The sequence below is a fragment of the Nuphar pumila genome, chromosome 12 (assembly GCF_984573655.1).
Source record: "Nuphar pumila chromosome 12, dmNupPumi1.hap1.1, whole genome shotgun sequence".
Lineage (NCBI taxonomy): Eukaryota > Viridiplantae > Streptophyta > Magnoliopsida > Nymphaeales > Nymphaeaceae > Nuphar > Nuphar pumila.
Genome location: NC_143260.1, coordinates 19,045,465 through 19,068,042, shown reverse-complemented (window position 1 = coordinate 19,068,042; position 22,578 = coordinate 19,045,465). Strand labels below are relative to the sequence as shown.

The following is a 22,578-nucleotide window of genomic DNA, read 5'->3' as shown; positions in this document are numbered from 1 at the left end:
CCATTTATTTTTTTGGAGTTTTGGAGTGATCTGATTTCATATATGGGCCCATAACCCACAAGGCAAAATGAAAATGAAAAAGCAACAGCGGGATTCAGACTTGAGGGCAAGTTTTCTTTGACATGAGAAGAATGATGCAAGAGCGGATCTAAAGACCCGAGTTCATAAGGGTCTTTTTGGATCCATTTGCATTTTGGATCTTTATTGGCTATTTTGAATATTTTTGTATTATGATCATTATATCAGATCTATATTTTCACAACAAATTTTATCTTTTTGGAAGATTATCATAGAAAATAGTTTGTTTTGATTGGATTGGGAAAATCTTCTTTAAAAGGAGAGATGTAATTGTTAAGGAGAGTTTGAGATCTGATAAATCCAGTTTATTTAAATTTCTCTTTATTTCTAGTTTTTTTCTTTGTTTTTCTAGATAAAATTAGATATTTTAGATAATTTCAGCGGTAGCTTGTAGTTTGGTAGATTCATCTGTAATTCCGGTGACAGATTTACGTCAGTTTTGGAGCCTTAGATCGAGAAGACTTCCTCACCTCATTTTGAGTGCCTCTACAACGGGAAGACTCCCTTAACTCATTTCTCATTTCCATAAACTACCTTCTCAACGTGGTTCTTCCAAACAGCAACCACCGTGGCAGTTTAATCAACTTTAAAGGCCCTATTTGGAAACTAGGCATTTGGGATGGGAAGTGAGGTCCTCTCACCTTTGTATTTACACTAAAGTATGGAATCCACAGCTACCACCAAATCCAAGATTTGGGAGTTCTCACTTCCTATCCCAGCTACTAGTTTCCAAACAGGGCTAAAGTTTAAACACAAATCCTCAACTGACATTCTAACTACCAGCTGCTCTAAAACATACTTCAATTTCTTTCTAGCATGACACTCTAAAGTTCTTTTCAGAACGTGTTACATGAAAATACAAAATTTCATGTTCTAAAACTTTCTTTTAATTTTTACCATTATGAAAAAAACAAGTTCCTTGTATCACAACCGAGACTAAGCAACCGAGTCGCAGTCTCCACTCCGAGACGCCGGCCTCCCATCTTACCCCACCCAACTTTTGTTACAAACATCTCTCAATTTCAAAAGAATATCGTGATTTTGTCGTGATTTTTTCAGACAACGATCTAAAAAATATCACAATATTTGCAACACAAACCATGTTTTCAAAAACTTTTAAATTTCTTACATATTTCTCTCGTATAAAAACACATTAAACCAAAATTTCGGGTTATCCGCAAAGAACTAAACAGTTTTACGTTTCCATGAGATTTTCATTAGCCAAGAAAATCCAACTCACCCAACCATAGTCACAAACATCGCTGGTTTTTAAAAAAAAACTTGTGATTTTATCATAAGTTTTCCAAAAACTGATATATTTCTGAGAAAAAGCCTTATTTTCAAAATAAAACAAGAGATTTGTGAGTTGTGACTATGAGGCTAGCTAGCCACGACCCGATACAAACCGCACAAGCTCATCTTTATACGATTCGGACTCCACGAAGGTCGACCCGATCCCTCAAACTCAAACAAACCAGCCCGCCGCACTTGCGAGAAGAGAGAGAGAGAGAGAGAGAGAGAGAGAGAGAGAGAGAGGGTCTGCACTGCAGAAATCGGAATCAAGGGAGCAGACGAGAATCCGTTCCGAGGGGGAAACCCTAACCCTAGAAAAGGAAGGAAAAAGGAGGAGAAGCAAAAAAAGAATCCCTACAATTTCCGGATATCTCTCCCTTCCTTAACCCTAGAATTTCGGGATCTCTTTCTTCCTTCAGATTTCTCTTCGACGGAGAAGCGCGGGAGTTTCTCCTCTTGCTCTTCCGCCCTTCCTTGTTTGCCCTCTCTTTGTTTTTTTGTGATCACCTTCCCCTCTAGGATTTCTGTAGAACCTCGAGGTTTCCTGGATGATGAATAGATGGAGCTTAGTGTTTCTGTAGAATCTCGAGGTTTCCTGGATGATGAAGAGATGGAGCTTAGTGTTTCTGTAGAACCTCGAGGTTTCCTGGATGATGAATAGATGGAGCTTCGCTTCTTTCCCATTCCCTCCCTGTTTCTGGTAGCCCTAATCTCCCCATCGTTATCGTCCGGCGTCCGCGAGGAGGACTTCTCCCGCCCCGGCACATTCTCGTGCTGGGCTTTCTCCGCGGCCTTGGTGACACTCTTGTGTTGCTTCTGCGCGGTTTGTTTTGCCCGATTGAACCTCAGGTGCAAGGTAGACATGGAGAAGCTAGAGCAGCACAGGACGGCGGAGTCGGGCGACGACGATAAGAAGAAGGTTTGCGGGTGCCACTGTTCTTGTGGGTATGCTAACGGGACTGCGAATGTGAACTTGCCTCCTGCCGTTCATGAGGTTGCTGGGGAAAGGGAGCAGCCGGGCTCGTCGATGATGGAGCAGTTGGTGCCCGAGATCACGACTCATGCACTGAGTTATTTGGATTACCCGAGCTTATGCAGGTTGTCGATGACCAATTCTTCGATGCATAAGGCCGCCAATGATGATAGTGCTTGGAAAACCCTTTATCACAAGGTAATATCATCGTCTCCGCCTTCACATTCTCCATACTAGGCTTGTTATTTCACTATTTTCCTTTTTATTCTTATGGTTTAGTTTGCGAGGCAGTGTAGTACAAGTATCTTTTTTTCTTTTCCTTCTTCCTGCAATCGTATTATTGTCTTTGTCATTATAACCTTCACCATCATGATCGTGACGTGTTATTTAGTTTTTGGGTATGAATGAAAAGCTAGTTAATGAAATTCGACGTTACCCTTCTATCAAATGTCGTAGTTTTTTATTGTTTTGACTTGCACACATTATGATGGTTACCATTGGGAGGGAAATGAGATGCATTAGTCTGGACAAAATGCGTGAGTTATATGAAGATTGTGGGTTTGTATCAATGCTTGCAAGGGCTAAATTGCATCTACATTTCCGTGACATGGAAGACTCCATAAAACAGAAAAATTAATCTCAAAGGCTAATAACATCGTGACTTGAACATTTTAACCTTGTGTTGAAGCTCATCCACTAAAGCTTGCTTGTTTCTGAATATGAAGTGAAAAAGTAAATAGACACTACATTATGTAGGAAATGATGTTTCTGTTGTTGGATGTAGGAAGAGATGATGAGGTAATTCAAATAAAGAAAACAATTGGGGACCAACTTTTGGACTTTGATGATGTGGAATAGTCTCATATTGAAGAATCTCAAAAAGGTTGTGGGCTTTATAACCTACATGCAGATTCTAACACTTGTTCCAAAGAACAAGGGGATGAGATGACTACCACACGCGCGCCCGCCGCACCGTGCTGAGTCGAGTCGAGTCCAGGTCCGGGTAATTGGCTCTTTTTGTCCCACATTAATTGTTTTTATTTGGATTAATTAATGGGAAAAGAAATGGATCACGGATCGTTCCGTTAATGGGTTATGTTACTTCGTAAATGGTAACGGGTCTCTTCCACGTTTTAGTAACCATTCAGGGGTTATAAAACATGGTTAGAGGTCTGGGGTTACACAGACGGAGACGCAAGTAACTCTCACGTGTTTTTGTTTGCTCTCTCTCTCTCTCTCTCGTTTTCCCTCTGGGTGTTCCTCGAAAAGGGAAGATCTACATCAGCCGTTCGCTGAGGTTGTCTTTGAAGGACGATCTACCATCGGAGTGCACTGATCCAGATCGTCGAGGCTACTGTATCTTGGGGGAAGGACCCCAGACCTTTTTGCACCGTATGTGGAGGCGATTCTTCTCTAAGGAGAGTATTTTTTATATGCCTTAGCCTTTTGCAGAATAATAACATATTTTCTTTGTTGTTTTTATTTTGTTCAGTGCATATGTTTGATCTGTTGATCTTGTCTGGATTTTGGTTTAAAATCATATATGACATGCTTGAACCCTGTTACGATTTGAATCAAATGTTTTATTTACATATCTTATTATATGAAAATCCGATTTACAACATGATCCTGTTTTTTATTGTAACAGTCTTAGAGAAGATTCTTAGCATGTCGATTGCATCGGGTTTTATACCGAAAGTAGACATGTTCGGTATGCCTGAAAAATTTGCCGGTAAGCATTTCAAGGCTGGCAACATCGCATGAAAATCTGGTTCATGATTATAGGCTTGTTATCTGTTCTAGAACTCGAATGCCCTTCGGTTTTTGAGACTGGTCCTGATCCTGCTACTGTTAATGCGACTATAGAGTGAAAAGAGAAGGATGGTATATGTCGTGGTTGCATTCTGTTGACTCTGCCTAACACTTTGTTCGATGTATACTGTTTCTCATCTACCACGGCTAAAGCCTTATGGGATCAACTTGACAAAAAGTACAATACCGAAGACCAAGGTCTTGAGAAGTATTCGGTTGCCAAGTTTCTGAAATATCAGATGGTTGAGGGCAAGTCGGTCATTGAACATGCACACGAGTTTTTGCTATTGCTTCATAGTTTGGCTGAGGCTGATATGAAACTTCCTGAAAAGTTTCAAGTAATGACCATCGTGAATTTTTTTTTAAGTCTTGGGTAGACTTTGACATGTCTCTCAAGCACCGTAGAGGAAAGATCTCTCTGGATGATCTTATAGTAGCCATAGCCATTGAGGAAGAGCATAGGAGTCGGAAACAGGTTGTGATGCTAACTGAATTGCCTAAAGTGAATATGATGACCGGATCATTTAAAGGCAAGGGACAAAAGACTAAACCTGCAATGAAAAACCAATTTAAACCTAAGGCCAAAATCCAGAAAAAGACAAAGAACAAACCTTGCTGGAACTGTGGACAACTTGGGCACTGGGCTAAGGAATGTCCTTCCAAAAAGGCCAAAGCTCATGGGACCACAAATGGTATGCCTCAAGTCAATATGGTGACTGAGGTCGTTAGGACCAGTACTGGGTATGTTTCTATTAACCCGCAAATCTATCATGTTTATGAGCCAACTGAGTGAATGGTTGACACTGGGCTAATGTGCACGTTTGTGTTGATAAGTCTGTCTTTATCTCCTGCCAGGCTGCTGCAGGTAGCTCCGTGACTATGGGAAACTCCACGACTGCAAAGGTGTTGGGGATTGGACGCGTGGACCTGAAGTTTCCTTCAGGATGAGTTCTATCTCTAGACAGAGTGCACCATGTGCCTGTAGTTAGAAGAAATATTTTAAGTGGTTCATGTCTAGTTAGATAGGGTTATGCGTTTAATTTTAAATGTAATAAAGTTGTTATTTTACATTCTAGAACATTTATTGGCAAGGGATATTTAGATGATGGTTTGTTTAAACTTTGTGTTGAACATGTTTGCAGTAATAAATTAGATAATGATATTTCTTTTGATTCATTGTCTAATGTTGCTTACAATATAGAATCATCTGATTTGTGGCATAATAGATTGGGTCATGTGAATTTTAATTCTGTAAAACGCATGATGAACTTAGAGATGATTCTTGAACATTCCATAGATAAAACTAAAAAGTGTGAAATTTGTGTGTAAGCAAAACAATATAGGAAACCATTCCATACGATTGTTAGAGAGTCTGAAATATTGAACTTGGTGCACACAGATATCTGTGAGTTTAATAGAGTGTTAACGAGAAATCATAAAAAATATGTTATTACTTTTATAGATGATGGCACTAAATATTGTTATGTGTATCTGTTAAAATCAAAAGATAAGCTTTTGATAAGTTTTTTATTTTTAAGAATGAAGCAAAAACACAAATTGCTAGAAAACTTAAAAGATTGAGGTCTGGTAGAGGGAGAGAATATACGTCTAACAAACTTGATGAATATTGCAAATCCGTTGACATAGTTCATGAGTTTACCGCTCCATTTTCTCCTCAATCTAATGGGATTGCAGAAAGAAAGAGTAGAACCCTAACTGACATGATAAATGCTTTACTTGGGAGTTTTGGATTTCCTACCTATATGTGGGGGATGCTCTGAATACAACTTGCCATATTCTGAATAGAGTTCCCCATAAGCATAAGGATGGTAGGTCATTTGAACTCTGGAGAAATAGGAAACCTAGCTTAAAATACCTCAAAGTGTAGGGGTGTCTTGCAGAGGTACTTGTCCTAGATGACAACAGGAAGAAGCTGGGTCCTAAAACCGTTGATGTTGTCTTTTTGGGTTATGTAGAGAACAGTTATGCGTATAAGTTCTTAGTAATTAAGTCTGAGATATCTGGCATAGATGTAAATTCTATTGTTGAGCTTCGAGAAGCTACATTCTTTGAGGATGTATTTTTCATGAAAGTTGGTGTACCTCAGAATCTTTCTTATTTAGATGTACCTTCAACTTCTGTTTTCATTCCTGAACATGTGAAAATGATGACAGATGTGAGGATTGAGCCATCTTGTTCCCACTCTGGACCAAATGAGTTCGAGGAAGTGGTTGAACCAAGAAGGAGCAAGAGACCACGGATTACCAAGGATTTGGGAAGTGATTATATCACTTACCTTATCGAGGATGATCCTCCCACTTTTCGAGATGCAATGGTTTCACTTGAAGAAATGCGTTAGAAAGAAACCATAAAGAGTGAAATGAACTCCATTATCTCTAATGGCACTTGGGAACTGGTTGACCTCTCTCGTGGTAGCTCCATTATTAGGTGTAAATGGATCTTTAAGAAGGAGTTAAAACCAGATGGATCCATTGATAAGTACAAGGCTAGACTAGTTGTCAAGGGATTCAAACAAAAGGAAGGAATAGATTATTTTGACACCTATTCTCCAGTTACTCGGATGATCACACTTAGGGTGCTTATTGCAATAACCTCCATTTATGATCTCTCAGTACATCAAATGGACGTGAAGACTGTCTTTTTGCATGGTGATCTTGAAGAAGAGATCTATATGGATCAACCTGAGGGTTTTGTGGTTCCTGATAATGAAAATAAAGTTTGTAGACTTGTTAAGTCAAATATGGACTAAAACAAGCCCCTAAACAATGACATGAGAAGTTTGATAAAGTTATTTTATCATTTGGCTTTGTTGTCAATGAATCTGATAAATTGTTTATTGCAAAGTTAAAAGTGATGCATGTATCATTTTATGCCTGTATGTAGATGATATTCTATTGTTTGGTTCCAATATGAAAATTGTGAATGAGACGAAGTCGTTTCTTATTAGTAAATTTGATATGAAGGATATGAGAATTGCTAATGTGATCTTGGGTTTAAAGCTGACTCGTTCAGCTGATGTAATATCTATTTCTCAATCTCACTTCGTTGAGAAAGTACTTGAGAAATTTGGCTATGGCAAAGGAAGATATGTATAAACTCCATATGAGCCTCATACTCCTCTTTATAAGAATACGACTAGTGTTTTTGTGTCTCAATTAAGGTATTTCCAGATTATTGGAAGTTTGATGTATCTTGCAAATTGCACGAGACTGAATATTTTGTTCTCGGTGACAAAATTAAGTAGATACACAAGTTGTCCAAATCGCACTCATTGGAAGTCATTAGACAAGGTACTTAGGTACCTGAAAGGAATTATTTCTTTGAGTTTGCATTACAAGAGATTTCCTGCCGTTCTTGAGGGATATAGTGATGCGAGCTGGATTGTCATGAACTCTGAGAGTTATGGCGTAACAGGTTATATATTTACCTTGGGTGACGGCGCAGTCGCCTAGAGATCAGTAAAGCAAACCATCTTGTCACAGTCTACTTTTGAGGCTGAGCTCTGTGCTTTAGATATCACAGGAATGGAAGCTGAATGGTTAAAGAGACTTTTTGAGAAACTTTCTCTAATAAGCAAACCAATTCTTGCAATATCTGTGTATTGTGACAATATGGTCACAATTGCAAAGATTAAAAGCACAAAATATAGTAAAAAACAAGGAAGACACATTCAAGTCAGAATAAAATCTGCAAGGGAGCTGGTGTCTCAGTTAGTGGTTGCTGTGGACTATGTTGGATAAAAAAAGAACACAACTGATCCATTAACGAAAGGACTAGATAAGTCATTAGTTCTAAAATCCAAAGAGAGGATGTGACTGAAACCCATCAATAGTTCATCTACAGTGGCAACCCAATCTATCTGAGTGGAGATCCCACAAAATAGGTTCAATGAGGTAATAACAAGCTGTAGGGTGAACTGGATAGCGCATTTTTAATGTGATACTATGTATCTGTCTTTTCCTCTGATTACTCTGAAAATGTGCTGTAGCTGTCAGTAAATGAAGAGTGAAAACTCTGAATGGGTTCAAAGCCTTCTTGGTGAGATGTTAGCAGTGCATCTTTGGAGAAGCCCACCTATGTGAGTGTGACTGTGTGACTGCAGTTTAAGGAATTGAGTTATTCCTGAAGTCACTCATGAAACAAGATTCGGGCGCATGGCCATTAACGCACCACCCCTAAAGATTACAACCAGAACCTTTATCGTGTTGTTGCTAATGGACACTCCTCCACCAAAGGTTTAAGTTCAAGACTTTAGTTCACTTCGTTCATGTGGGGGTAAAGTTAGTCAACTAAGGTGGTAGTTCAAACCGGAAGGTACCATTACTGAAAGCATTATATGTCCGGCTGCAGATTACTCCATTTTGCATCTTTGTTTCCTCCTGTTTTCATTCTTTGAATTTGTGGGGGAATGTTGGATGTAGGAAGAGATGATGAGGTAATTCAAATAAAAAAAATAATTGGGGACCACTCCTTTATGGAGTGCTTTTGGACTTTGATGACGTGGAATAGTCCCATATTGAAGAATCTCAAAAAGGTTGTGGGCTTTATAACCTATATGGAGATTCTAACACTTGTTTCAAAGAACAAGGGGATGAGATAACTACCACACGCGCGCCCGCACGCCCTCCGCGCCGCGCCGCGTATGGTCCGGGTTCGTGTAATTGGCCCTTTAGGGCCATATCCAAGTCTAATGTTCTTTTTGTCCAACATTAATTGTTTTTATTTGGATTAATTAATGAGAAAAGAGAAATGGATAATGGATCGTTCTGTTGACGGGTTACATTACTTCGTAAATGGTAACGAGTCTCTTTCACGTTTTAGTAACCGTTCAAGGGTTATAAAACGTGGTTAGAGGGCTGGGGTTACACAGACGGAGATGCAAGTAACTCTCGCATGTTTTTGTTTGCTCTCTCTCTCTTTGTCTCTCGTTTTCCCTTTGGGTGTTCTTCGGAAATGGAAGATCTGCATCAGCCATTCGCTGAGGTTGTCTTCGAAGGATGATCTATCATCGGAGTGCACCGATCCAGATCGTAGAGGCTACTGTATCCTGGGTGAAGGACGCCAAACCTTTTTGCACCGTATGTGGGGGCGAATCTTCTCTAAGGGGAGTATTTTTATATGCCTTAGCCTTTTGCATAATAATAACATGTTTTCTTTGTTGTTTTTATTCTGTTCAATGCATATGTTTGATCGGTTGATCTTGTCTGGATTTTGGTTTAAAACCGTATATGACATGCTTGAACCTTGTTACGATTTGAATCAAATGTTTTATTTGCATATCATGTTATATGAAAATCCGATTTACATCATGATCCTGTTTTTGATTCTAACATCTGTATCTTTCCAAATTCTTCTTGGGAAGATGGAATCATTTCTACTGGAATTTTGAGATGATTTTGATTGTGTTTCAATCCAACATGCTAACATAAACGTGTTAACTGTTGATGTGCATTTGTCTTTGATAACATATTTGACCTTTCTGTGTTGGAAGTTCTTAAGGGGCTTGTGCTAAATGGTGTGAATGGCCGAATATTTGGAGCTTTGCCATAATGAAGCAGCATTGAGAAAATAGGTGTAGCCTCCAAGTATGCATAACAGTAAAAATATTTAGCTTGCTTATTGTCTCTTAAAGATTTTGCTAACAGGGTGTTGCTGAAGGAATACTGAACATATATGGGCCTTTAGATCTTTTTTCTTCATGCACACAAGAAACGGTTAAACAAAATATAGCATATATGTTCAATTTTGGAAGCTGTCAACCTTCACTGCAAATTAGAAAAGAAAAAAGAGGGAAACAAGGAGCAAAATTCATGATAAAAATGTAACTGGATTGCTCTGTCTCTTCTTAGTAATTTGCTTTCCTGATTATGATTTTCCTCAGTCTATTTGCATTTTGTTAGCACTATCTTTAGGCTATAAATTTGATTGTATGCTTTATCCTGAAACTTGTGGCCTGTAACTCGGTGTTCTGGAATACTGGAAATGAAGCCATTTTAGTTGAAATGAACTTTCTCTGCCAGCATCTCTAGGCCTTGTCAACCTGTGACTCATACTCTTATGCCTCTAGAAATGATGCTTTAGATAGTAAGCCCAACACCTACACTTCTTATGCAAAGATTAACAAAAGAAACATTGGTATTGTAAAAGGTCCTTCAACTTTTTCTTATCCAAAGATGATATGTTGAATCACTTGGCATAAGGAATGATATAGCTTGTTGTTTAAACCACAACACTTGTGAAGTTTGATAAGCTCTTATACATTGCCTGCTAATTTTGTGAGCAATGCTGTAATTATCGTATTGGAAGGGCTGGCAACATGGGTGTATCTTATCGTAAGATATGAAAAAATTTCATTTTAAAAATCACAAAAAATAAAAAATACACAAAAATCAGATTTTTTTTTTCAAAAAGTCAGATTTTTTTTTATAAAAGTCATAGAATAAAATAGAAAAAAAGAAGTCAATTGTAAGCATTATGAGCAATTAAACATACACATGTACAACTTATGTCACCTGGGTATTGGTACGGGTGTGGAGGGTACGACACGGCAATTAAAAAAAAAACATGGCTATATATATTAAATATCACATAAATACAAAATAAATTCAAAATAAACTGAATATAATCTAAATATATATGCTATATCTAAAATATACATTATATATTGAAAATATAAAGTTATAAATTGAAAATATAATTATAAATTGAATACAAACTTGCATGTCCGGAGGGTAAAATGGTGTGTCTAGGAGTCGACGTGTGTCGACAAGGGGACACGCATGTCGACACGGGTACTGAGGGCAAAATGGAGTGTCCGTGTGACATAGGTCATAAGACTGTCAACCATAAGGTACATGGGAAGGTTATGAATTTAAAATTAAAAATATATATATAAAATTTAGAATAGAAAGCATATTGTTTTGATAATTTATTTGATAGACATTTGTTGTTGAATTTGGTAGCTTTTGTTTATGTGAAGTGATTTTAAACATGCTTATTTTTCTTATTCATTCCTAATTCATCCTTAGTCTATAGGATGTACAGTAATACTATAACATGCAAAATGATATTGTAACAAACAAACAACTAACAACACAAAATGTTTACTATTAAAGAGTCACATTAGATAACAAACAAAAGAAAAAGTTTTGAGTAAATAAACTATAAAAATCACATAATACAAAAATAAAATAAATTTTAAAATAACTATAAAAAATAAAAATATGGCCACAAAGAGAAATAAACCACATTTAAGTTGCCAAACAAAAATTTTAATTTAACTTAATTATGAAATAAATTGAGTATAAATAAATATATAATAATTATCAAATATGAAAGCTATAATTATGATGTTATAAAGTATCCATTACATATATCAAGAGTCTGAAATTAAACATTAAAAAGTGGAAAAAAAGAAAGTAATATGCCATTTCTAAGTAGTAAGCATTAAAATAAGTTTCATAATGTCTTTCATTAATTAATTTTGCTAATTACATTAGAAACAAGATTTGAATAATGTGTTCTCTTCCATAATATTACTTCTCTTCTTTCTTGTCTTCGCTAATCACAATAAATTAATAAGAAACATTTCTTTTATCACATAGTATATATAATAAGTGAATTGGACTCTAATAAAGTCTTATTTATGTAAAAAGGTGTCATTAAAAGTGAAGAAGGATCCAAAATAAATTACTTGAAAATTTTCAACCAAATAAAATGAAAAAGCAGTACATCATGTATTGTACGATATGGTCTGATGTGGACTGATAATCATAAATTTTCTGATACAGAAGCAATATCGTATTGGTTCTCCTTCTGATATAGCGCATCGTATCATACAATATGATACAATATTGATAACATTGGTTGTGAGTTTTTGGCCCAAAGGTTGCACTACGCTAGTGTGAGTTTATTTGAACTAAAAAACGATGTCGTAAAAAGTATGTCATAAGCTATGTCACTTGGGTGCGGGTGCGGGTGCGGCACTTTCAAAAAACTTGGGAGCGGGGGTGCGGCAAATATATATATATATATATATATTATATATAATTTTTAAGTTTTAACAGTTAACAACATTAACACTAATGAATGTTCATGTAGAATGTACTAATTGTATGCATTAAATCGCTCGGCTGTTACGTCTTTGCACCTTTTTTTTTCTATTTTGGCTAGAGCTAGAAGCTAGAAGCTACGACATTCAGTGGCAGCAGCAACAACCACCATCTCTCTAGAGCTAGAAGCTATGAAGGCATTCAGTGTCATCCATTTTTAAAATTTTGTGTTAATTTTGGCTTTCACTAGATGCACTTAATGGATGTAGACACCGGGACTCTTAACTTTATGCAGCCCCATGAATTTAATGCATACAGGTAGTACATTCAATTAGTGTAACCTCTAAGAAGTTTCTTCCCAAGATAAAAGTAACTAAAAATCATGTAGAATTAATTCTTCTTTCATTTTCTATGAAACCCCTTTAAGTAACCATTAGTGGTAACGTCCTTATTTTTTCCATGATGCCTAGGAACATGTATCGGCGGCTAGTATTTACCAACCAAACACAAGTTACAAGAAGCAAACAAATACAACATCAATCAGCCATTTTTTTGGTCCAAAAATTGGACACAAATGACCCTGGGTGCGTTGACCGCACCCAGGGTCCGGTTGACCACACCGGGTGCCGCACCCGCACGCGCACCCGCGTCGCGTCGCGTTGCGTCGACGCGGGTGTGGCACCCCGTTGGCCTAATCCCTGTGACATAGGATGTACAATATCAGAAGCCTATGCGAATATTATCACATGTTTTGCCTTAATCAGTACTATAGAATATTACGTGTTATGGGTGAGATAGAACAAAAAGATTATTCATTGATTATAAGTGAATGCTATTGGAAGTGTTTTCCTGTCTTATTGGAGCAAGATCCTGTCCATTTTGGAGCATGATGTGAGAGGAATCAGCAGCAATTTGAGGGAGTGTGAATTTGGAGCTTGAGAGGAATACAAATATGTGTATTCTACCAGGAGATAAACATATGCTTTTCCTCAAGTTGATGAAAACTAATGATACTCAGATACTGATTGTTAATTTCTTGACAATACCTCAAAACAACATTTACTGGCCCATCATCTATGAACACTTTGTAGAAGGATGGTCTAGAACCACTTGTTTGGAGAAAATACTAGATCTCAGGAAATAGCTACTATGCTGAAGCAGCTGCACAAATTCCTGTCTATTGGAAGTTACACTCAAGTTAGATTAATAAAGATACAGCTTCCTTCTAGCTGGCCGTTGGCTACTTGACAAAGCCAGCTTGCTATTTAACAAAATGATGCTTCCTAAAATGGTCCTTGTTATTGTGGCTGGTTTCTTGTGTATCTGCACTCGTGAATCTATCTTAACGATTACAGGAAATGATTGATGTTCTGTTTTATTTGTACTTTTACTTTTTTATAACCCTTCTTCCACTCTTGGTCTGCTGGATGATCATTTTTTGGAAATAATGTATATAAATATCTAGACGATTTTTATTGGTTCTATCATTTTGTTGAAGTTAACACGGTATTATGGTTCTGCTTGTTGCTGCTTTAAGAATCTTAAGGTATTTATGGAATTTCTTTTGTTGGACAAGATGTATATGAAAATTGATAACAGAGTTCTGTTGTACCAGGATTTTACAGTTGAACAAGACAATATTACTCCACCAAATGGATGGAAGGCATATTATGCAGCTACAAAAGCTGTCGTAAATGTAAATGTTGGGTTTTACAACATTATCAGGGAGAGATCACTCGAAGCTATGGGTCGTCTTTGGCTTCGAGCTGATTATGTCAAGTGTGTTCATGGGTCTGGAGAGCTTTTTGCAGGGTATGTTTTAAAATGTAGTTGTACTTTGGTACCTGAAGTGACTTGCTGACTTTTAACATAAGATTTCATCGATGAACTGCACGATGTTTGGACCATATTCCTTGTTTACTTTGTGCTCTATACATTCTATTTGACATCCATGAATGTCTAAAAAACGCTTAATACATACTTTTTTGTGGTAAAATTGAAAGTATTTGTTAACTAATTTTATGTGTTTTGCAAAGTTGTTTTTGTCTCTATGTTTCTCTTGTTATTTTTTGCTAAGAGGCGATCTATTGTACTGAGGATGTGAGCAAATACATTTATCATTGTTTTCATACATCGTGGGGACTCCTTTTGAAATTGTACAAACTGGCATTTTGTCAGTACAAGCTTTCAAGGGATGTCACGAAGGCCTTTCTTGATCTGAAGTTAACTTTTCAACCTAGGTTGTTTGAATTCCTTGATTAGGATGATCCTTGCAAGATCTTTCTGATCTGAAAGCCATAGGGTGGGTACTGGGTGTGGGTTTGGGGCTGCCTTGAGCCACCTTGGGCTTAAAGCCTGGGTTGAAAGCTGAACGTGCTAGGTAGCTTGGCATCAGGACATATGTCCTATTCTTATTTATTCCTATATTTAGGCACACATATAAGTACATACATTTCCAGCATCCAATTGGGTATCAAAATAAATATATAAATGTACAAATACACACATGCATGCTTGCATGTACACACATTAGCTTTGGATGCTGAAATCATGGGTAAGGGGGTTAGACACTGGGTGTTGGCCGGGCCTGAGGTGGACTACCTTGAGTCTAATGCTCGGATGGACGGCTAAACAAGCTGGTTAGCTTGGGAGTGGGCCTAGGTTTCCATATACATGTATGCATATATATATTTATGTATGTGCTTATCTCTCTCTCCACACACACACACAAAAAAAAAATAAATATCTTGAAGCACCATTGTGTGGCACGTACTGTGTTTACAAATGTTGCTAGTTTTAATCTTATCATGCTTGTGAAGGCTTTTTTTTTCCAACAATGAAAGTCTGGAGAAATTGATGGAGATGTAAATCATAGGATAAAGGTTGGGTGGATGAAATGGAAAAGTGCAACTGGAGTGTTGTGTGATTGTAGAATGCCATTACGGTTAAAGGGAAGGTTTTATAGGACGACTATTAGGCCCGCTTTACTATATGGTACGGAATGTTGGGCTGCCAAGAGACATCATATTCAAAAAATGAGTGTAGCTGAGATGCGTATGCTTAGATGGATGTGTGGAAATACAATAAAAGATAAGATTTGGAACGAGGAGATACCTAAGAAGGTAGGCGTTTCATCCATTGAAAATAAGATGAGAGAGAATCGTTTACGGTGGTTTGGACATATTCGGCGAAGGCCTAATGATGCTCCAGTTAGAAGGATGGAGAAATGAGAACATATATTAGTTAAAAGAGGTCGGGGTAGGCCTAGGAAGACATAGATGAAGATGATAGGAAAGGATATGAATGCTTTGAACCTCAACGAGGACATGGCATTAGATAGAAATGATTGGAGGAGAAGGATTCATGTAGAAGACCCAGAATGATTTTCTTTTTTGGTTCATATCGCCGACCCCAATTGTTTTGGGATGAAGGCGTAGTTGTTGTTGTTGTAATGAAAGAACTGCAAAATATTGTGTAAACTGAAACAAAAAGGCTCGATCATTTTCCATAGAATATTTCATTCTCCTTATTTTTACATATTTATTCTATATCTTCAAATTATTATTTATTTTTAACAAATATTCTCCAAAAAGAAAAGCCACTTCTTTTTAAATTCTACAAAAAGAACCATTGCTAATATTATTGCAAAACCAATATTTGCCATAACATACATGCTTGTTTGGTACTTGCATATGTAAGTAGTGCACATACATACAATGTGATATATATGCACACTTATAGACAAAAACACATGGGTTTATATTTGGTATAATGAAGGTACAAAACTATTGTGCTAGAAATCATAGGCGCAAGCTGCATCGGCTTCATCTGACCTCATAGATGTGTTCAATATGGTTTGTTTACTAAGGATTGTACCATGGACCATGTTTTTTCATTGTCAAAATATGATTTTTTGAGCCATAACTTAGGTACATTGTAGGCTATTGATTTTTCAAGCCTTTGAAAAACCTGCTTACATGTCATAATCACATGATTCAAAACACATTTACAGATCACATTCATAAGGTCCGGAAAAAGAAAAACTAAAGGCCATGAAATGAAGGTGATTTCTACTCAGTAGTTCCTTACCATTATTAGTACCAATATTTATGCCCCCCCCCCCCACACACACACACTATATATATATATATATATATATATATGGGAAAAATGGTATCTGCCTACCACCAGCCTATCATGAGAGAACAAGCATTTTCAGGTTGGTTTTTGTAAATCTGACCCGACAGATGTGTTCGGCATGGTTGATTTGCTAGGAAATGACACTTGAATCATGTTTTTCGATAAAAAACATGTTTTTTTAAGCCTTAAATATTTATTTAAATTTTAGATTGTCGATTTTAAACCTTTTAAAAAACCTACCTGCATGTCAGAATCAGATGATCCAAGAGTCGATTCCTATAAGATCAAAGCATGTAGAACACATCTGTAAGAAAATATGAAAAAACCTTTCAAAAGCTTGATAGGCTGGCAGTATAGGCAGCTACTACCTATTCTCTCTCTATAGAGAGAGAATGAGAATATATATATATATATATATATATATATATATATATATATAAAGGGGTGGGGGGAGGTGTATCATCAAACACTCTTCTCATTTGATGAGAATCAGATGCGTGTACTGCCAATGGTGCATATAAAAAATACAGTTTTGTTACTTTAGTGTTGGTTGCACGCCACTAAAGACCTCCAATACTTTAGCAGTTGCCGCTAAAGCCCCTTTTTTCTGCAAATCGGACACACCTTGCACGTCCGGCGTTGTTCACCGCTACCCTATGTCACATAGGTGCAGGTGTGGGTACGGGTGCAGCGATGCGGCACTTTAAAAAAACTTGGGTGCGGGGGTGTGGAAGGGTATATATATATATATATATAATTTTTAACATATATACACTTGTATCACCACCTTTCGTAATTTTTTATTTATTTTGGGTCCAAAATGGACAGTTATGACCCAGGGTCGGCTTGATCACACCGGGTGCCTCACCCGCACCAGAGTTGAGTCACGTCGACGCGGGTGTGGCACCTTGTTGGCCGAATCCCTATGACATAGGCGCTACCCTCTTTTGTGTGTGTATGTATATATCTATATATATCATAATGTTTTAGTAAAGACACCATTACATACAACTGCCTCTAGATCTATGCTCAGATTGTTTTGATCCAAACCGACCTCATGGATGCATTCAGCATGTTGAAAATAGTGGGAAATGGCTTTTGTATCATGTTTTTTTTTTATGAAAAACACAAATTTATTACTTGGGAAAGTATTACACATTATAGGCCATCAACCAAGCCTTGTAAAATCCTGCTTGCATGTTGTTATCGGACAATCCAAGAGTCGATTCCCACTAAGTGAAACATGTAGATCACATCTGAGTAGATAATCACGACAATAGTATGTACATGCTTATATATATAATTTATTTAACATTAAACTAGTTGTGTTTAACATTAGATCAATGTTGTTAAAAGCGTGCCTCAAGGCACTGGTGTGCTTCATCAATAAAGCATTTTTTAGTATTTATTTTATATTTTTAGTATTTATTTTAGATTTTCTATTTCTTATTGCTTGTTGCTTCATCAATAAAGCATTTTCTATTTATTTGTATTTTTAGATATTTCTTTATAGTTTAATCCTTAGTTTTTTTTTCTAAGTTATATAATCAGTTTTATATTAATCTCTCATATTTTTTAGTATTGATTTTAGATTTTTTAGTATTTATTTTTAGATTTTCTATTTCTTATTTCTTGTTGCTTTATCAATAAAGCATTTTATTTATTTATTTATTTGTATTTTTAGATAAATTTTTATAGTTTTTTTTAAGTTAAAAAAAACATTTGAGGCTTACACTTTACGATCAATTAGTTACTTTTACATGTTAATCTCATATTTTTTTAGTATTTATTTTAGATTTTCTATTTCCTATTGCTTGTTGCTTCATCAATAAAGCATTTTTTTATTTATTTGTATTTTTAGATATTTTTTATAGTTTTTAAAGTTAAATTTTTTTTTTGAGGCTTACGCCTTGCCTCATTTTTTGGTGGAGTGCCTTGCTACGCCTCAACGCTTTTCACAACATTGCATTAGATTGATTCACCTTGATTTTTTAAAATGCATGGTTACTTTTTGAGGTAAAAAAGATTACTTTAATGGGTTCATAAAGTTAAGTTTTTGGAAAAGGTGTTTTTCATTTCCTTATAAGATCAAATGACCTATAATGCCCAGAAAAGTAACTATGCATTTTAAAAAATGCCCTTCTTTTAAGGGTATCTTAGTCATTTTAATATGGTTGAATGTAACTACCATGAAACAACTAGTTTAATGTTAGATAAACCCATATCCATGTGTGTGTGCATGTGTATTCGCTTTATGATTTTGGCATACATTAGTGTGCTTTATGATTTTAAGAATTGTGTACTTTTTTTTATTTTTTTTTTCATTTTTTGGTCCCAACTAGGCCGATTAGTCATACCAGGTGCAAACTAATCCTTTTTAGGGCTTGGTGCCTGTGCCAACTAGTTGGTTTGACTAATGGTTTATAAGTGCATAACTATGGTGGTTGGATTTACAATTATCTGTTTTTAGTCTGATGACTTTTTTTCTAGAGGCATGAATTTATAACACACTACAAAAGTTGGTAGAACAAAAGAATGGTGACTGGGAGTTTCCAAAAAGAAAAATAAATAATGAAGTGTTAAAAGCATACATTAATGTGTGTGTGTGTATATATATATATATATAACTAGGTTTAGTAACTATGTTAGTCTTAGGTTAGTATTTTTTGTTAAAAGCCAACTAGTCAACAAAGTTGACTAGTTAGAATTCAAAAACCTAAGAGACGTTGTTAGAGATCCAATGGCTCTATTTAGAGCCGTTGGGGTCTCTCCCAACGTCTCTATAGGGACTCTTGGCTGCGTATAAATAGGGGATGACTCCCCTCTCTAATGTATGCTTTTTGCATTGTTCTGCAATCAATAAAATAATATTTTTTATCTTGTGATTACCACCTTGGGTGGATTTGGTGTCAGAGCCCATTTTGTGGCTTGTGTATGATTAATGGTGCTTTGGTAGTATTTTTTGAGTGTCCATTTTGTTGATTTGGTGAACATCTTTGGGAAACCTTGTTTCCTTTTATGGTATTAGAGCTTGGAGATAAGCTGATTTTTCGGTGCATTGGGAAGCATGCCACTCAAGATTTGGAGGAGTTAAAGCCTCTTGCGGTGCTCACTTTGTGGAGGAGTGTTCATGCTCTTCATTGGAGTTGCTCTCTTGGTGGTGGGGTGTACGTGATCTTCTTTGTTTTTTTTTCTCCTCACTATCTTCATTCTATTGTCTTTTAGCCCTTGTAAACATGGATGACAATGTTAATGTCACTATAAAACTCATCAAGCTCAATGACACAAATTATGTAACATGGATCACGAAGCACCTCATATCGGAATGGAAAGAATGGAGAATGGGGCACGCCAAGATTGTCTCAGCTCATTAGTGTCGACATCAAAAAATGTTCAAGTCTAGCTAAATTTGAACATGCACGTAAAACATGGATTACCTTGAGGGAATGTACTCTCTTAAGGATATTGGACACATTGGCTCTTCTTGAGCCTAGATGACATTGTCTTGAAGACTTAGAATTCCGCCAAAGACAAATTGATGCAAAGCATTTCTATCAATTCATCAATGGTCTAAGTCCGAAGTTTGAGTATACTAAATCGACTCTTCTTCGTAGAGGGAAAGTCTCCTCTATTGAAAATACCATTGAAGATATCATCTAAAGATGATGATGACTCGATCCTAGCCGTATCTAGGTCAAGAAACCATGTCCATGCTTACAAACCACCACATTATGGACTGTCACATAGGTGTGGCTGCGGGTACGAGTGCGGGTGCGGCGATACGACACTTAAAAAAAAAACTTGGGTGCGGGGGTGCGGGAGGGTATATATATATATATATATATATATATATATATATATAACCGATATACACTCGTATCACCACCTTTCATAATTTTTTTTATTTTGGGTCCAAAATAGACAGTATGACCCTGGGTGCATTGACTACACCCAGGGTTGATTTGACTGCACTGGGTGCTGCACCCGCACCTGAGTCGAATCGTGTCGACGCGAGTGTGACACCCTGTTGGCCAAATCTCTGTGACATAGATTATGGAAGACCAAACAATGATCACTATGAAAAACAAGGTAATGAGTTTGAGAAATAAGTAAATTATTTGCTACTATTGTCGTGAATCGGGACACGTCAAGATGTATTGTCCTAAATTAAGGAGACCCTATGATAAGAATGTAGCCTCGGTTACACAAGAGTCAAGTATGTTCAAAACTACACAAGAATCAACCATTGAGAGATGTCTTTGGCTTCTTGACTCGGATGTCTCATTTTATATGACACTAAATAGTGATATTTTATCCGAATGTCGTAACTTAAGTGGGTCAAACGTTTTTATTGCTGATGGGACATCTCTTGAGATAAAGGGAATAAGAAATTTCAAAAATATTTCAAAAAGGTTTTCTATTAAAAAAAATAGATATATTCTCAAGTTAAACCTAAATCTTTTATTTGTCTCTCAATTATATGACCATGGGTATAATGTTTCCTTCTCTTTTATTGGTTGTCGAGTGCAGAATCGCCAATAAGGGAAGCTGATTGGGGATGGCTATAAAGAAGGAGATTTATACTACATGGATATTTAGAAATACCCAAGAATACTTTTTGTTATAATATTCAAAATCTGGATTTGAATTTATGGCATAAAAGACTTGGCCATCCTAATGTATCCAAAATCCAGCATATTCCAAATTTGAAAAAATTTTGTAATCTTGAAAAGTTTACATGTGAAGATTGTATTCTTGACAAAATAAAAATATTGTCATTCCAAGAAAGAACTTTTGTCTCTACACGACCGCTTGAGTTAGTACATTCGGATGTTTGGGGCCTTAAACCCCTTATATCTAAGGGTGGGTTTGCATATTATGCGACTTTTATTGGTGATTTTATTAGACACACGTGGATTTATTTCCTCTTACACTCCACCATAAAATTGTTTGGCCGAAAAAAAAGTCATATCATAGAAACTATAAAAACTTTCCTTATTTCAAATCAAGTACCTAAAGAGTTTTGGGCCGAAGCCACATTGGCTGCAGTTTATCTTATTAACAGAATGCCATTTGTCTCCTTGAAAAATATCACCGGTTGAAAACTTTTTGAACTTACCCCTGATTATTCTAGATTAAGAGTTTTTGAGTGCAAATGTTTTGTTTTCACCTATAAAAATGATAAACTCTCTCATGCTATTTATTGTGTCTTTTTGGGTTATGCAAATAACCAAAAAGACTATAGATGCTTTGATTATAAAAATAAAAAATTGTATGTTTCAAGAAATGTCTTAGAAAAAGAAAAGAATTTTGAATTAAAAAATCCTTAGAAAACACTTGAGTATTCTTTTTTGTTGGATCTAATTACAAAGTTTGGTGATTATGATGCTGATCTTGATGAAGACTAGGAAATCAGAAATAATATAGTGTGTGAGGAACAATCTCATGATAATGAGATAAAAAACAACCTCGAGCTCAAAACTGTGTCCAATATTCCAGATGTAATAATTCTAAGCATCCATGTGCCTTTGAGAAATTTACTAATACTGAAAACCATGTAAATGTACAAACTAGGTTATCTAGAGTATCAAAACCCCTTGAAAAATTTGTCTTATGAGTCTTTTTTACCTAAGTATCAAGCCTACATTGTGTTGTTACATTCCTATATAGAACTTTCAAACTATGCTGAAGCAAAAGAACATCCTGAATGTGTAGAAGCCATGATGATAAAATTAGATGCTTTAGAATTTTCAAAGGATATTTCCAAGAGAATGAAATATGTTACGAGGAAACCTTTGCCTCGGTTGTTAGGATGACCAGACTTAGAACATTAGTAGCCCTTGTCTCTGTGAAGAAATGGTCTATATATCAAATGAATATTAAGAATGCATTTCTCAATAAAACTTGGTTGAAGTCTATATGGAAGCACCACCTGGTATAATTATTCTTAAAGGAAAGGGTATTTGTTTAGATAAGGCTTTATATGGCTTTAAACAAGCGCTAAGGGCTTTGTATGACTTGTTTAGTCAAGTTATGCTTGATGTTGGATTTCAATATTGTTTGATTGACACAATGTTTTTTGTTAAGATTTCTGATGCAAGTATTATTATCTTTGTCTTTTACGTAGACCACATGTTCATCTAAAGAAGTGACAAACATGGAGTTGAATACATTAAAAAGCTGCTAAAAACACTTTTTGAAATGATTGAT

The 22,578-nt window shown here is 36.2% G+C and overlaps 1 protein-coding gene across 1 annotated transcript in view; it reads left to right on the top strand.

Moving 5' to 3' along the window:
- The first annotated feature begins 1,626 nt into the window (after positions 1-1,626).
- The window catches only part of LOC149820205 (F-box protein SKIP8-like), a 28,021-nt gene continuing 7,069 nt past the window's right edge, over positions 1,627-22,578 (top strand). The window contains exons 1-2 of the mRNA XM_089982396.1: positions 1,627-2,542; positions 13,844-14,040. Of these exons, the coding sequence (XP_089838522.1) occupies positions 2,033-2,542; positions 13,844-14,040 (707 nt within the window). The 5' untranslated portion in view covers positions 1,627-2,032. The remainder of the gene's footprint in view (positions 2,543-13,843; positions 14,041-22,578) is intronic.